The following is a 14,996-nucleotide window of genomic DNA, read 5'->3' on the forward strand; positions in this document are numbered from 1 at the left end:
GGGGCGAGGCCATGGAGGGATTTGTAAACAAGGATGAGAGTTTTAAAATCGAGGCGTTGGTGGACCGAGAGTCAATGTAGGTCGGCGAGCACAGGGGGTGATGGGTGAGCGGGACTCGGTGCGAGTTAGAACACGGGGCAGCCGCGTTTTGGATGAGCTCAAGGTGCAAGGTGGGAGGCTGGCCAGGAGAGCATTGGAATAGTCGAGTGTGGAGATGGCAGAGGCAGGGATGAGGATTTCAGTGGTTGGAATTGAAAGACTGCCAGTCTTCGAGCAGTTAATGCAGCCGTGGAAAAGAAGGCTGCAGCTCACTGGCATTGAGTTGCTGTCCCAGCGGGAGGTGGGGGGAGTGCAAAGGGATATTGTCCCTGGAACTCTTTCAATGCTTGGCTCTCTGCTGCCGTGGTGATAACGCGTCTGTGTTAACCTCTGACCTGTGGACAGCGAGCACGCTCAGGCATGGGAACCGTCAGTTTTCCTGGCAGCTCTCCCCTTGTCCTCAGTAACAGTTTCCCCTCCCCTCCCCCTCTTCAGTGAGATGCTTGCGAATTAACCCCGTGAGTGCCGAAACAACCACCTCAGCTGTGAACGGTCTGCGGGGTTGGTGAGACCCCGGGGAGCGATGGTAATGGGTTCTCGGATCCCCATCGGCACACTCGGGGCTGGTTGCTCTCTCGGGGGAGGAGATCAATGTCAGGCTCCTGGCTCACCAGCAGTGACCCTCTGGTTACTCCCGGGACGGGGTGGGAGTGGAGGATTGGAGCAGGCTACGTCGTGGGAGAAGGGGGGGCATTCCTGTTCCTCCTGGCTCCTACTTTTAAGAAGAAATTAAATTTCCCTCTTGTTGATGACCTTTTGAGCATCCCTGGTTATAATTGCTCAACCATTGGTGGCCGTGCTTTCTGTTGCCTGGGCCCCAAGCTCTGGAACTCCCTGCCTAAACCTCTCTGCCTCTCTACCTCTCTTTCCTCCTTCAAGATGCTCCTTAAAACCTACCTCCTTGGCCAAGCTTTTGATCACCTGCGCTAATTTCTCCTTATTTGGCTCAGTGTCAAATGTATTTGTTTTGTCTTATGACACTCTGTGAAGCACCTTGGGACGTTTTGCTACGTTAAAGGCGCTATATAAATGCAGGTTGTTGTTATTGTGGCCTTGGGATCTGCTATAGAATCGTGAGCAGTATATATCAATATACATCAATGATTTAGATGAAGGAATTGAGTGTAATATCTCCAAGTTTGCAGATGACACTAAACTGGGTGGCAGTGTGAACTGTGAGGGGGATGCTAAGAGGCTGCAGGGTGACTTGGACAGGTTAGCTGAGTGGGCAAATGCATGGTAGAGGCAGTAAAATGTGGATAAATGTGAGGTTACCCACTTTGGTGGCAAAAACAGGAAGACAGAATATTATCTGAATGGTGACAGATTAGGAAAAGGGGAGGTGCAACGAGACCTGGGTGTCATGGTTCATCAGTCATTGAAAGTTGGCATGCAGGTACAGCAGGCGGTGAAGAAGGCAAATGGCATGTTGGCCTTCATAGCTAGAGGATTTGAGTATAGGAGCAGGGAGGTCTTACTGCAATTGTACAGGGCCTTGGTGAGGCCTCACCTGGAATATTGTGTTCAGTTTTGGTTTCCTAATCTGAGGAAGGACGTTCTTGCTATTGAGGGAGTGTAGCGAAGGTTCACCAGACTGATTCCCGGGATGGCAAGACTGACATATGAGGAGAGACTGGATCAACTGGGCTTGTATCCACTGGAGTTTAGAAGAATGAGAGGGGATCTCTTGGAAACATATAAAATTCTCACGGGATTGGACAGGTTAGAGGCAGGAAGAATGTTCCCGATGTTGGGGAGTTCCAGAACCAGGCGTCACAGTCTAAAAATAAGGGGTAAGCCATTTAGGACCGAGATGAGGAGAAACTTCTTCACTCAGAGAGTGGTTAACCTGTGGAATTCTCTACCACAGAAAGTTGTTGAGGCCAGTTCGTTCGATATATTCAAAAGGGAGTTAGTTAGATATGGTCAAAGGGATCAAGGGGTATGGAGAGAAAGCAGGAAAGGGGTACTGAGGTTGAATGATCAGCCATGATCACATTGAATGGTGGTGCAGGCTCGAAGGGCCGAATGGCCTGCTCCTGCACCTAATTTCTATGTTTCTATGTTTCTATGTTTCTATGAGCCGATTCAATAGTAATGTTCAAAAGGGAATTGGATAATTACTTGAAGAGGGGCATAATTGTCGGAGCCATGGGGAAAGAGCGGGAGGGAAGGGGGGAGGTGATTGGATCGCTCTTTCAAAGGGCTGGCACAGGCACGATGGACTGAATGGCCTCCCTCTGTGCGGTACAATTCTATGACTTTCGTTGTAAGTAATTAATGGGACGTAGGGTTAAGGCCGGTAAAAGAATACAGGACATTTAGGCAACATTTTTAGGGTGATAGAATTGTGGAATGGATTACCACAGCAGGGCTAATACCTCCATTTTAAAATTCTCACCCTTGTTTTCAAGTCCCTCCACGGCCTCACCCCTCCCTATCTAATCTCTGCCAGTCCCACAACCCCCGAGATCTCTGCGCTCCCCCAATGCTGGCCTCTTGCATATCCTCGATTTTAGCTCCACCATTGGTGGCCGTGCATCCAGCTGCCTGGGCCCCAAGCTCCGGAACTCCCTCCCTAAACCTTGCTGCCTCTCTACCTCTCTTCTTTAAAACGCTCTTAAAAAACCTCACTCTTTGACCCAATTTTTGGTCACTTACCCTGTGGCTCGGTGTCAAATTATGTTTGATCGCGCTCCTGTGAAGCGCCTTGGGACGTTTTACTACGTTAAAGGCGCTATATAAATACAAGTTGTTGTTTTGTAAAAGTGGATACAGGGCTACTATTTTCAGACAAGGTGACAGAATAGATGAATGGTTAGGCAGGCTAGGTTAGATGAAACATAGAAACATAGAAATTTACAGGGCAGAAGGAGGCCATTTCGGCCCATCGTGTCCGCGCCGGCCGACAAAGAGCCGCACGGCCCTCGGTCAGCAGCCCTGAAGGTTAGATATAAACCTATGAACAATGAACAATGGCGGAAAGGTAAAGAGCACCCGGCCCAACCAGTCTGCCCCACACAACTGTGACACCCCTTACACTGAAACATTCTACACTCCACCCCAACTGGAGCCATGTGATCTCCTGGGAGAGGCAAAAACCAGATAAAAACCCAGGCCAACTTAGGGAGAAAAAAATCTGGGGAAATTCCTCTCCGACCCATCCAGGCGATCGAAACGAGTCCAGGAGATCACCCTGGCCGTACTCGATTCGCTGCAGTACTTACCATCGTATCTGCGCCAGCCAACAAGATGGACCAATGGCCTTCTGCTACCCAAAACCATTACAGTGTTACCGTCTTTATAATGAGAAAACTGATGAAAACCCGTAACTATCACTGCACCGGGACAGCCCGAATCCATCTGCTCACTGCGCCTGCCAACGTCCCGTTACGATGACTGTAAGCGTGGTGGATCTGAGTCGTGACAGCTTTAAGAAGCAACAAAGACTCGGGGCTAGAAATTCAACTCACTTGCACCTCACGGGGGGTGCTAACGCGGCGTAAATGCCTTACCGCCCTGGCGTGGAGCTGTTGACGAGTCCCGCCATATTGGGCGGGAGTTTAGCGGTAGCGCTATGGCGTCGCGCTCGGAGATTGTGACATCATCACCGTGCGCAACGCCCCGGACCTGAAATTCACGTCCGTCCCCTGCGGGCGGAAACACCGAGAGCGGCAGGAAGCGCGAATCGGGCGGCCGGCCGTAAGCGGGGCAACGATTCACGACGACGGGGCCGAGAGACAGATTTAAATGAACTTACCTTCTCTTTACCGCTCAAGATCCGTTTTCTCCGTGGGGTCTGTGCCGTGATCGCTCAGCGGCAGCTCTCTGCTCGAGGGGCAGGCTGATTGTGGGGCCCCCCCACACTACCCAGGGGTCCAGCTCAGTTCCCTCGTCACTTTGCAGAGTCGGCAGCGTGGACCTTCCCTTTAAGGGCGGGAGGGGCCCCTCGGCCACGGCAGTGCTGCGCGGCCCAGTGTGGACCGCGGCTGAGGTGTCCGCCCCGTTACTGCCCGGGAAGGCAGTGTTAGCGTTGGATTTATTGGCTCCACTTCCTTCTGGGGGGCAGTAACCCGAGTTTCTGGAGAGGGGCGAAGGCTCACGCTCTGTCTCACGCCTTCCGAGAGTTACCGCTCCTAGAACGGGGAGATACCAAATTTCTACCCTGTTAAACTCAGAATAACTCCACGGGACTGTGTTGTAAGCTCAAACCATTGTGACCTTGGTCTCTTTAATATAACTCCAAAGTGAGGCAGCAGTGTGGTGGACTGCCTTTTTTACCTGCTTGCACCAGGGTACACAGGTGACCCGTAGGTCTCCCACAGGTGTGCCCTCTAGTGGCAAGTCTTACACACAGGTGAGGTTCACATACATAACATACCTGTTGCATTTCTGTGGCGCCTGCCACAATCTCAGGACGTCCCACAGCACTGTACGGCCAATGAAGTACTCATGGAGTGTGGTCGCTGTTGTAATGTAGGAAACAGTTTTTACTCCCGGGTGCTTTCCATCCGTCACATGCCAGGGTGGTACTGCACCAGACTTATTCCCTAACACAGCGTATTGGGGGTGAGGGTCAGGAGGTGGAGGGGTTGGGAAGCAGCCTGCACTGTCTACTTCTGGTACTACTTTCCAGGCCGACTCACCATTCCTTTTTGTTCTGCGGGACTTGTGCTCTTACACTGCAGCTTTGGGATCCAGCACGATGGGACCGGCAATGACTGTGAGCCCATTGGGAAAAGACCGTTCATCATGTCTCCACAGCTCCTGTACGACACCAGCCCTCTCACCTGGTCACGCTGCAGCAGGGAGTACATCACTCGCTTTCTCGAGTAAGTGCCTCTCTGGGTCGTATATCTGGGCTGCAATGTATTTTCTTGACTTAAGAATTCATAGCAACACATTGCTGTTAAGAACTAGTTGGTTTGTTAAACCTTTGCTAATAATCAGCTCAACAACTATTTGAAACTAAACTTTAAATCAAGTGCCCCCTTTCGGTAAGGGCACTAGAACCCATAAATTTAGAAATTAACTGGGAACTTTGCCAATCAAATTAAAATTTGGTTGCCGGGGGAGATGATGCACTCCAGTCCCTCCGGTGCCCACCTCTCGCGGAAGGCCGCGAGCGTACCAGTGGACACCGCGTGCTCCATCTCCAGGAACACCCTGGCTCAGATGTAACCGCGGAAGAGAGGCAGGCAGTCAGGCTGAACGACCCCCTCGACCGCCCGCTGCCTGGACTGGCTGATGGCCCCCTTGGCCATGCCCAGGAGCAGTCCTACGAGGAGGCCCTCCGACCTGCTCTCTCCCCTCTGCACAGGGTGCCCAAAGATCAGGAGGGTGGGACTGAAGTGCAGCCAGAAATTGTGGGGCAGCCCCTTTAAATAATGGAAGAGGAGCTGCAACCTCATACACTGCACATACACGTGGAACATGGACTCCTCCAGACCGCAGAGATTGCAGGCGACCTGGGAGTCCGTGAATGGACATAAAAACCGATAGCATGGGACTGCTCCGTGCAACACCCTCCATGCCAAGTCCCCAATAGATAAAGGAAGTACTCCCGCATAGAGAGCCCTCCATTTGGGAGCCCCGCCTCCTCCGGACGGCAAGATGGTGCGCCACGACGTGTCCGGACGCCATTATTTTTCCAGTGATCTGTCGGGCGCTGAACACACCAGGACGGCCTCAGGTGGGATGGCCGGTCCATGATGAGCCAACTGATCTCTGTCGAGCGGCTGTGTGGGGGTGGGGGGAAACAAGGTTGCTGCAGTTAGTCTACTTCTCGTTCGTGGAAACATATTTTGGCTCAACTGTGATGCTCACCATAGTCGGATAGCCTGCTGACAGTCACAGTCCAGAAGAATGGCACTTGGTACTGGAGGGCGAGCCGCCCAAATGATCGCCTGCCCCACCCGCCAGAGAACACCAGCGACCTCAGCAGGAATTGGGAGAAAATTCGACAATATTCTTTTGTCTTTTAATTTTGTTTTATTTATTCATTTCTGGGATGTGCGTGGCGTTGGCAAGGCCAGCATTTATTGCCCATCCCTAATTGCCCTTGAGAAGATTGTGGTGAGCCACATTCTTGAACCGCTGCAGTCCGTGTGGTGATAATTATTTGTAGTGGTTGTGAACAACTGAGTATCTCGCTGGGCCATTTCAGAGTCAACCATATTGCAGTGGGTCTGGAGTCACATAGAGGTCAGAGTGGGTAAGGACGGCAGATTTCCTTCCCTAAAGGACATTAGTGAACCAGTTTTCAGATAATCCATTAGTTCCATAGTCACCATTACTGATGCTAGCTTTTTAATTCCAGATTTATTTAATTAACTGAATTTAAATTCCCCAGCTGCCGCGGGGGTATTTTAACTCATGGCTCCAGATTATTAGTCCATGCCCCTGGATTACTGATCCAGTAACATAACCACTGTGCTACCGTACCCCCAACATACTTTGAAATAGTGAGGATGAAGGTTTGATTTGGGTTGTATTTTTCCCCGAGCCCCAGTGATTATTCTGCTTCTCTCCGGCTCCTTGTGTTGTTTTATTGACACGTGTTTTTTGGTCTTTGTCCGATTGCCGTTTCCAGCCGGGGCTGGGGTCTCTGTCTGGACGATCTGCCGGCCAAGGACGCGATCGATCTTCCCTCGGCGGCACCGGGAGTGCTGTACGACGTCAATCACCAGTGCCGGCTGCAGTACGGAGCCAAGTCGGTCTTCTGTGACAACATGGACGTAAGATAGTTCCTGCACTCACACAGCTCACAGCCCGGGCATGTCTCCGGGGTCAGGCAGAGGGGCACAGTGCCCAGCGTGGGTCCGGGAAAGCAAACACGCCTTGCGTGTATAGGCTCCAAGCGCTTTACCGCCAATGAAGTACCTTTGAAGTGTCGTCATTGTTGTAATGTAGATAAGATCATTTCTTTTAGTGATGTTGATTGAGGGATAAACATTGGCCAAGACACACCCTGCTCTTCTTCGAAATCGTGCCATGGGATCTTTTACATGCCAGGTTGGCAGACGGGACCACAGTTTAACATCTCATCTGAAAGATGGCACTTCCAACAGTGCGGCACTCCCTCAGTATTGCCCCTCCGACAGTGCGGCACTCCCTCAGTACTGCCCCTCCGACAGTGCGGCGCTCCCTCAGTACTGCCTCTCCGACAGTGTAGCACTCCCTCAGTACTATCCCTCCGACAGTGCAGCATTCCCTCAGTACGGCCCCTCCAGCAGTGCGGTGCTCCCTCAGTACTGCCCCTCCGACAATCCGGCGCTCCTTCAGTACTGCCCCTCTGACAGTGCATCTGCCCCTCAGTACTGCCCCTCCGACAGTGCAGCACTCCCTCAGTACTGCCCCTCCGACAGTGCGCCACTCCCTCAGTACTGCCCCTCCGACAGTGTGGCGCTCCCTCAGTACTGCCCCTCGGACAGTGCAGCTGTCCATCAGTACTGCCCCTCCGACCGTGCAGCACTCCCTCAGTACTGCCCCTCCGACAGTGCGGTGCTCCCTCAGTACTGCCTCTCCGACAGGGCGGCGCTCCCTCAGTACTGCCCCTTCGACAGTGCTGCGCTCCCTCAGTACTGCCCCTCCGACAGTGCGGCGCTCCCTCAGTACCGCCTCTCCGACTGTGTAGCGCTCCCTCAGTACTGCCCCTCCGACAGTGCAGCACTCCCTCAGTACTGCCCCTCCGACAGTGTGGCACTCCCTCAGTACTGCCCCTCCGACAGTGTGGCGCTCCCTCAGTACTGCCCCTCCGACAGTGTGGCGCTCCCTCAGTACTGCCCCTCCGACAGTGTGGCACTCCCTCAGTACTGCCCCTCCGACAGTGTGGCGCTCCCTCAGTACTGCCCCTCCGACACTGCGGCGCTCTCTCAGTACCGCCTCTCCGACAGTGTGGTGCTCCCTTAGTACTGCGCGAGGTTTTGCGCTCAAGTCTCTGGAGCGGGACTGCCAACTGAGCCACAGAAGACATTGTGCGCCAGAAGCCGCACACAGAGAGGTTGAAATCTGAAACTCCCTTCCCCCAAAAGGCTCAGGATGCTGGGGGTCAATTGGAGCTTTCAAGACTGAGATGGGTAGATTTTTGGGTAAGGCTATCGAGGGACACGGAGCCAAGACGGGTAAATGGAGTTGAGCGGCAGATCAGCCGTGATCTAATTAAATGGTGGAATAGTCCCAAGGAGCTGAATGGCCTTCTCCTGATCCTGTGCATCGCAATCTATCCTCAATCTTGAATTATTTGATCTCAGCTGAGCTCTGTGTTACGATTGCCCTTAGTACCTCTGGGAGAGGACAAATCAACCAGAGTTGCAGGGGCCGCACGGTTTGAGGCGGATAATTTGAATTAACTGAGGATTTAGCGCCAGTAGAGATGGGGCAGAGAACAGAGCGATATCCGGGACTTGGTTATTTGGGAAGCCCCCGGCGCTCTCAGGCGGGACCGAGTCGGGAGCGGGGGGATCGGAGTTCTGAGTGGGGCGGAAGGCGGGCGGTGTCATTAAGCGCGGCACTGGTGACAACAGCACGACACAGACATGCCATGTCACGCTAACGTCTCACAGCGTCCCTCCCCTTCACTGAAACGGGAGGGACACTGCGAGGCCCAGTGAGACTTCTGTGTCGCCCACTGGGGTGAGGGGAACGGGGCGGCCCATTGGGAGGGGTGTCGGGGCGGCCCATTGGGAGGGATGTCAGGCGGCCCATTGGAAGGGGAGCGGGGCGGCCCTTTGGGAGGGGTGTCGGGGCGGCCCGTTGTGGGGGGAGCGGGGCGGCCCATTGGGAGGGGTGTTGGGCGGCCCGGCCGAGCCAGCGGACGCCATTGTTGGGCTGACTCCGGAGTTGGCCGACAATTAAAACAAAATGGCGGCCGCGGTGGGAGGCCCTCCCCTTTAAGGACGGCCACAGCGCCCAGCCACTGGCGCGCCAGGAAAGGTTGCGCCCTCTGCCTGCCCCCAAGGGAAAGGCCGTACCAACCCGTTACCGCCTCTCAACACCACTGAAAAACAAAACAGATTATCTGGTCATTATCACTGTGCTGCTTGTGGGAGCTTGCTGTACGCAAATGGGCTGCTGCGTTTCCTACAGTACACTCGGGACGACACTTCAAAAAGTACTTAATTAGCTGTGAAGCGCTTTGAGACGTCTGGTGGTCATGAAAGGCGCTATATAAATGCAAGTCTTTCTTTCCCTGCCTGCGGTCTGCCAACTCAGCACATCTCAGGTGCCCAAACCTCGGGGCTCAGGTACCCCCGGGACAAAGGTATTAAGCCGAGGGGGTCACCTGTGGCTTTAAATGTAAAACAGAAACGATATAAAGTTAATGGGCATTGGAGAGTAATTGGATAATGGAGCTCTCAGTCAGGATCTGAGATCCTGTAAACCACAGGTCAAGGGTTAAAGGATTTATCGGCCTTCGCTGAGTGGTAAACTGAGATTGCTGCCTTCAAACCCTTCCCAAGTGTCGCATATTTCTCGAATGCGAGAGGATTCTCGGTACTGGGGCACACAGGGGAGTGACATTCACGTTCAGCGGGGCCACAAAGTGGGCAGAGGCAGATCCACTGTCCGTTGGTCAGTCCCAGCGCTCCCCACCGGCTCCCCAGGAATCAAAACCAAATGTGGTCTTCCGGTGAAGTGGGATGAGAGAGCAAGAGATCACTCAAACGGGACACGGGATCCATAAACCAGCTCCGGGATCTGGCATTCGGTAGATTGCGGATGGGTAACTAATATTAAGGTTGGAGGGGCGATTATTTGGTACTTGGTACAAGCTAGGATGTGGACAATAGAGTGTTGGGTAGGTGGAGTACAGTTTACCATTGTTTGATAACTACCTGAGACTGTAGCACCTGTAGTAAAACTATTATAGATGGTGGAAGGTATGGGTGAAGAGGCTTTTGAGTAAGAAGATAGTTAGCAAAGCAGCGAGCTTTGGGGAGAGAGGAACAGAGTACAAGGCTCGGACATTTAAAGGGGGAGTCATTCTGTTGCACCCTGTTTGGGGGCGGTAACGTCTGGGAGGCTGGACATTCTGCGGCAGATGCAGAGGTCGCGCCCCGCTCGCTAACTTTGAGTTACCGCCCCCCGGAAGGAAGGGGAGCACAAAATAACTCACTCCACTTCCTTTCTGGGGCGGGCGGATCGGGAGGGGATGGATCAGGAGCGGGGCGGAGCTACGCACTGGGTCATGTAGGAGGGGCTCATCCATTCATTAACGGGGAGGGCCCAGGCTACAAACTCTGCTCTAAGGGAGTTTCCCTGGACCACCGGGGAGCGGGGTAGCCGTGCCAACAGCCCGGCACTCAAGCAGAGTTCTGGGATGACAATCATGGCACGGATCCTTAGACCAAGGTCTCTGTCACGGAAGGTTGAGTGTGGGACAAGAGAGAAGAGTTTATGGGGTTAGGTCGCAGATCAGCCATGATCTCATTGAATGGCGGAACAGGCTCGAGGGGCCGAACGGCCTCCTCCTGCTCCTGTGTTCCTGTGTTTAAAGCTCAAGGGTCGAGTGAGGTCCATAAGTCCCTTGAGTTCCATCCTCATATCTATGCAGACACTTCAACCCCAACGCACTCGCGACTCAGAAGTCTGTATTTTGCTAGGACCCTCACAGAATGAGCTTGAATTGTGAATTATCATTCCTTGTCTCTCCCCGACAGAGTGTCTGCAATACACTGTGGTGCACCGTGGGAAACACCTGTCACTCCAAGCTGGACGCTGCTGTAGATGGGACAAAATGCGGAGAGAACAAGGTAATGTTTGCAACTAAGCTCCTGTTAGGTCTCTCATTGATTTGCGCCTCTCAGCCCAATCGGGAGGATGAAGAATGAACGACCTGCTGTCTGGCTGTCCTTAATGTTGCTCTCGAGTTGGCCCGGCCACAATGATATAAACTGTGGCCAAAGTTAACCTGTCCACCTTTTTCCATGAAGGGTTGGTGAGGGAAGTTAAGAACAGAAGAACTAGGAGCAGGAGTCTGCCATTCGGCCCCTTGAGCCTGCTCCGCCATTCAATGAGATGATGGACGATCATTGACCTCAATTCCGTTTTCCCGCACTCTCCCCAGATCCCTTGATTCCCTTAGAGTTCAAAAATCTATCGATCTCAATCTTAAATAGACTCAACGACTGAACATTCACAGCCCTCTGGGATACAGAATTCCAAAGATTCACAACCCTCTGAGTGAAGAAATTCCTCCTTACCTTAGTCTTAAATAGCTGACCCTTTATCCTGAAACTGTGCCCCCTGGTTCTACTTGTTCTAGACTCTCCAGCCAGAGGAAACAGCCTCACAGCATCTACCTTGTCTAAGAATTTTATATGTTTCGATGAGATCACCTCTCATTCTTCTAAACTCCAGAAAATATCGGCCTAGCTTACTCAATCTCTCCTCATAGGACAATCCCTCCATCCCAGGAATCAGTCTGGTGAACCTTCGCTGCACTCCCTCTATGGCAAGTGTATCCTTCCATTGCTAAGGAGACCAAAATTGTGCACAATACTCCAGGTGTGGCCTCACCAGGGCCCTATATAATTGCAGTAAGACTTCCTTACTCTTATACTCCAAAAAACCCTTGTAATACAGGACAACATACTATTTGCCTTCCTAATTGCTTGCTGTAGACGCATGTTAATTTATGAAATGCTTTAACTTCCATGATGTACATCCACTCCTGTTATGGGGAGTGCAGGGTGGCAGCTAGCTTGGCTTCCAGTATCTCATCTCAGGTGTCCCCCATTGACTAAAACAAGCAACGCCAGAATGGTGAGATAATTTGTGTGCCACGTTCTAGTCTTTCACTGGTACATCTCAATAGCATTTCACCTGCAGTCAATTACATCGGCATTCATTCATTGTTGCTGTGCAGGAAAACAGACAACAGAACAAAAACTGTCCATAATCCTGGACATAAAGGTGAGAATATCACACTAGGCCAGGAGAGGTTTCTGTTCTGTGTTTGGGGTGAAGGTAGGTTGGGGTAAAAACGCCAGTGTGTGGGTCAATCATGCTGGGAATGTGCTATTGTATAATCTGCGCTCCCGGCAACTCCAAGATTGGCACAACCAAACTTCTACCCCAAAGTTGAGTTCAACTCTGTATCTCCACTCTCCTCCAATTCTAGTCTCACGCACCCCTGATTTCCATCGATCCACCTTTGGCGGCCGTGCCTTCAGCTGCCTAAGTCCTGCGCTCTGAAATTCACTCCCTAACCTCTCCGCCTCTCTATATCTTTTACTCTTTCCTCCTTTAAGACACTCCTTAAAACCTACCTCTTTGACCAAGCTTTTGGTCACCTGTCCTAATATCTCCTTAATGTGGCTCGGTAAACCGTCCCACGGGAGCGATTATTGTGTTTGATAATCGCTCCCGTGGGACGGTTTACTATGTTAAAGGCACTATATAAATACAAGTTGTTGTATCTCAACTAGGAGTCTGCGATGCCAACGATGCGGACAACATTGTTCCATTTTGAGTTCTAACAGTTCCGACTCTTGTCCCCACAAAAAACAATTTATCATCTGGTAGTAATTCTCAACATCCTCTTCCAGTGGTGCTTCGATGGAGATTGCATATCCACAGTCCACCGGCCCGAGAGTACAAACGGAAGTTGGGGAACTTGGAGTTCTTGGTCGTCCTGTACCCGAACCTGCAGTGCAGGAATACAGAGCGCGGAGAGGCACTGCAACAACCCAACGTAAGCCTTTACCTTCGTCTCCTCAATGTCTCGGACAGCTGCAATTAACAAGGCATTCTGGATACTTGCCTTTATTAACTGAAGCGTAGAATATAAGAGCAGGGAGGTTGTGCTTGAACTGTATACAACACTGGTTAGGCCACAGCTGGAGTACTGCGTGCAGTTCTGGTCACCACATTACAGGAAAGATGTGATTGCACTGGGGAGGGTGCAGAGGAGATTTACCAGAATGTTGCCAGGACTGGAGAGTTTTAGCTATGAGGAAAGATTGGATAGGCTGGGGTTGTTTTTTTTGGAACAGAGGAGGCTGAAGGGAGATCTTATTGAGGTGTATAAAATTATGAGAGGCCTGGATAGAGTGAATAGGAAGGATCTATTTCCCTTAGCAGAGGGATCAACAACCAGGGGGCATAGATTTAAAGTAATTGCTAGGAGGTTTAGAGGGGATTTGAGGGGAGATTTTTTCACCCAGAGGGTGGTGAGGGTCTGGAACTCACTGCCTGAAAGGGTGGTAGAGGCAGAAACTCTCACCACATTTAAAAAGTACTTGGATATGCACTTGAAGTGCCGTAACCTACAGGGCTACGGACCAAGAGTTGGAAAGTGGGATTAGGCTGGATAGCCCATTGTCGGCTGGCGCGGAAACGATGGGCCGAATGGCCTCCTTCTGTGCTGTAAATTTCTATGAAATAATGAATTATGCTGGCGCTCTTCCGTTAGTAGTGTCCCAAGCTCGTCTGTTTTCCACTACTTGTGCACCAATATTGTGTCCAGTTTTGGTTGTTGAGGCAGAAAGGAGGCACTCAGATCCTGGAGGGAGGGCAGACGAGAATTATTTCCTGAACCTCAGAGGACTGAGATCTGAGGGGAAACTGGAGGGAAACTCTTGCTTTTTCAGCCTCCGAAAGAGGCAACTGAGAATTGATCTTATGGACGTAAATAAGATAGGAAATGGTATCGTAAAGCTCGATGTGGATCATTGCCTCATCCAGGAGAGTAGGACTAGAGGACACGAACTAATACAAGGCAACTTTAGGTCGGGCATCAGAAAATTCTTTACACACAGGGCGGGATTTTCAGTCGGAGGCTACCGAGGGCGCTAATGGCGATGGGGCAGTAAAGCTGGCGGAGGAAAATAGCTTGCGTTGGCAGCCACTGAATTCATCAGCTGAGCCCTGAGAGTGGAGCGGGGCGAAGGGAGGTGTCCACACCTCTCTCAGGGCACGAGGCCGGCTGAGCGACTGAAAATCCATCGCTGAGGAGCTGGCCTCGGAGAGCTCTGAGAGAGGTCTCCCTGCAAAAAAACAGCTCGTGACACAAAACACAGAAAACATTCGCAATACATTACTGACCCCAAATTAAAGATAAATCTCAACAACAAAGCAACAAAACAAACAATCATGCTTACCTCGCGCAGTCCTTCCTTCCCCCAGCGCCCCCGGAACAGCTCGGGCCGCCCACTTGCCCAGGGGGAGTCTCACTAGGAGAGCGCTGTGGGTGCCACTCCCACCAAATCTCCCAACGCTGGCGAAACTGGGGGCGCTGGGAGTTAACCGTCCGGCGGTAATCATTTCCAGACCCCTTACCGCCCCTCCAGGGCATGAACAGAGGCGCAATCATTAGGAAAATCCAGCCAAGAGCAAGCACCACTTGGATTGAGCGCAGCGCAGTGCAGTAGAGGCAGTAACTCTGGAATCATTCGAGAAGCAGTTTGGTGCTCCTACAAGAGGAATGACTTGAGGTTTTATCCAGAAGTAAATGGGCCAAGCTGCTCTTCCAGGTCGGTATTTGTCACATGCCCTTATGAATGTAGAGCTGTGAACAGATTCACCAATGAGCTGTCAGTGTCGGCCGTGGCTCAGTGGGCAGCACCCTCGCCTCTGAGTCAGAAGGTTGTGGGTTCAAGTCCCACTCCAGGGACTTGAGCACAAAAAATCTAGGCTGCAGTGCTGGGGGAGCGCCGCACTGTTGGAGGGGAAGTGCTGAGGGAATGAGGGAATGCTGCACTGTCGGAAGGGCAGTACTGAGGGAGTGCCGCACTGTCGGAGGGGCAGTACTGAGGGAGCACTGCACTGTCGGAGGGGCAGTACTGTGGGGAGTGTTGCACTGTCAGAGGTGCTGTCTTTCAGATGAGATGATAAACCGAAGTCCTGTCTGCCCTCCCAGGTGGATGTAAACAATCATATGGCACTATTGGAAG

The 14,996-nt window shown here is 52.0% G+C and overlaps 1 protein-coding gene across 1 annotated transcript in view; it reads left to right on the forward strand.

The window, feature by feature from the left end:
* LOC139227644 (A disintegrin and metalloproteinase with thrombospondin motifs 7-like) overlaps positions 1-14,996 on the forward strand; it is a 182,576-nt gene that overhangs the window by 72,883 nt on the left and 94,697 nt on the right. The window contains exons 8-11 of the mRNA XM_070858560.1: positions 4,788-4,931; positions 6,692-6,836; positions 10,761-10,853; positions 12,651-12,796. Coding sequence (XP_070714661.1) covers positions 4,788-4,931; positions 6,692-6,836; positions 10,761-10,853; positions 12,651-12,796 — 528 coding nt within the window. The remainder of the gene's footprint in view (positions 1-4,787; positions 4,932-6,691; positions 6,837-10,760; positions 10,854-12,650; positions 12,797-14,996) is intronic.

Source organism: Pristiophorus japonicus, chromosome 17 (assembly GCF_044704955.1).
Source record: "Pristiophorus japonicus isolate sPriJap1 chromosome 17, sPriJap1.hap1, whole genome shotgun sequence".
NCBI classification, from domain to species: Eukaryota; Metazoa; Chordata; class Chondrichthyes; family Pristiophoridae; genus Pristiophorus; species Pristiophorus japonicus.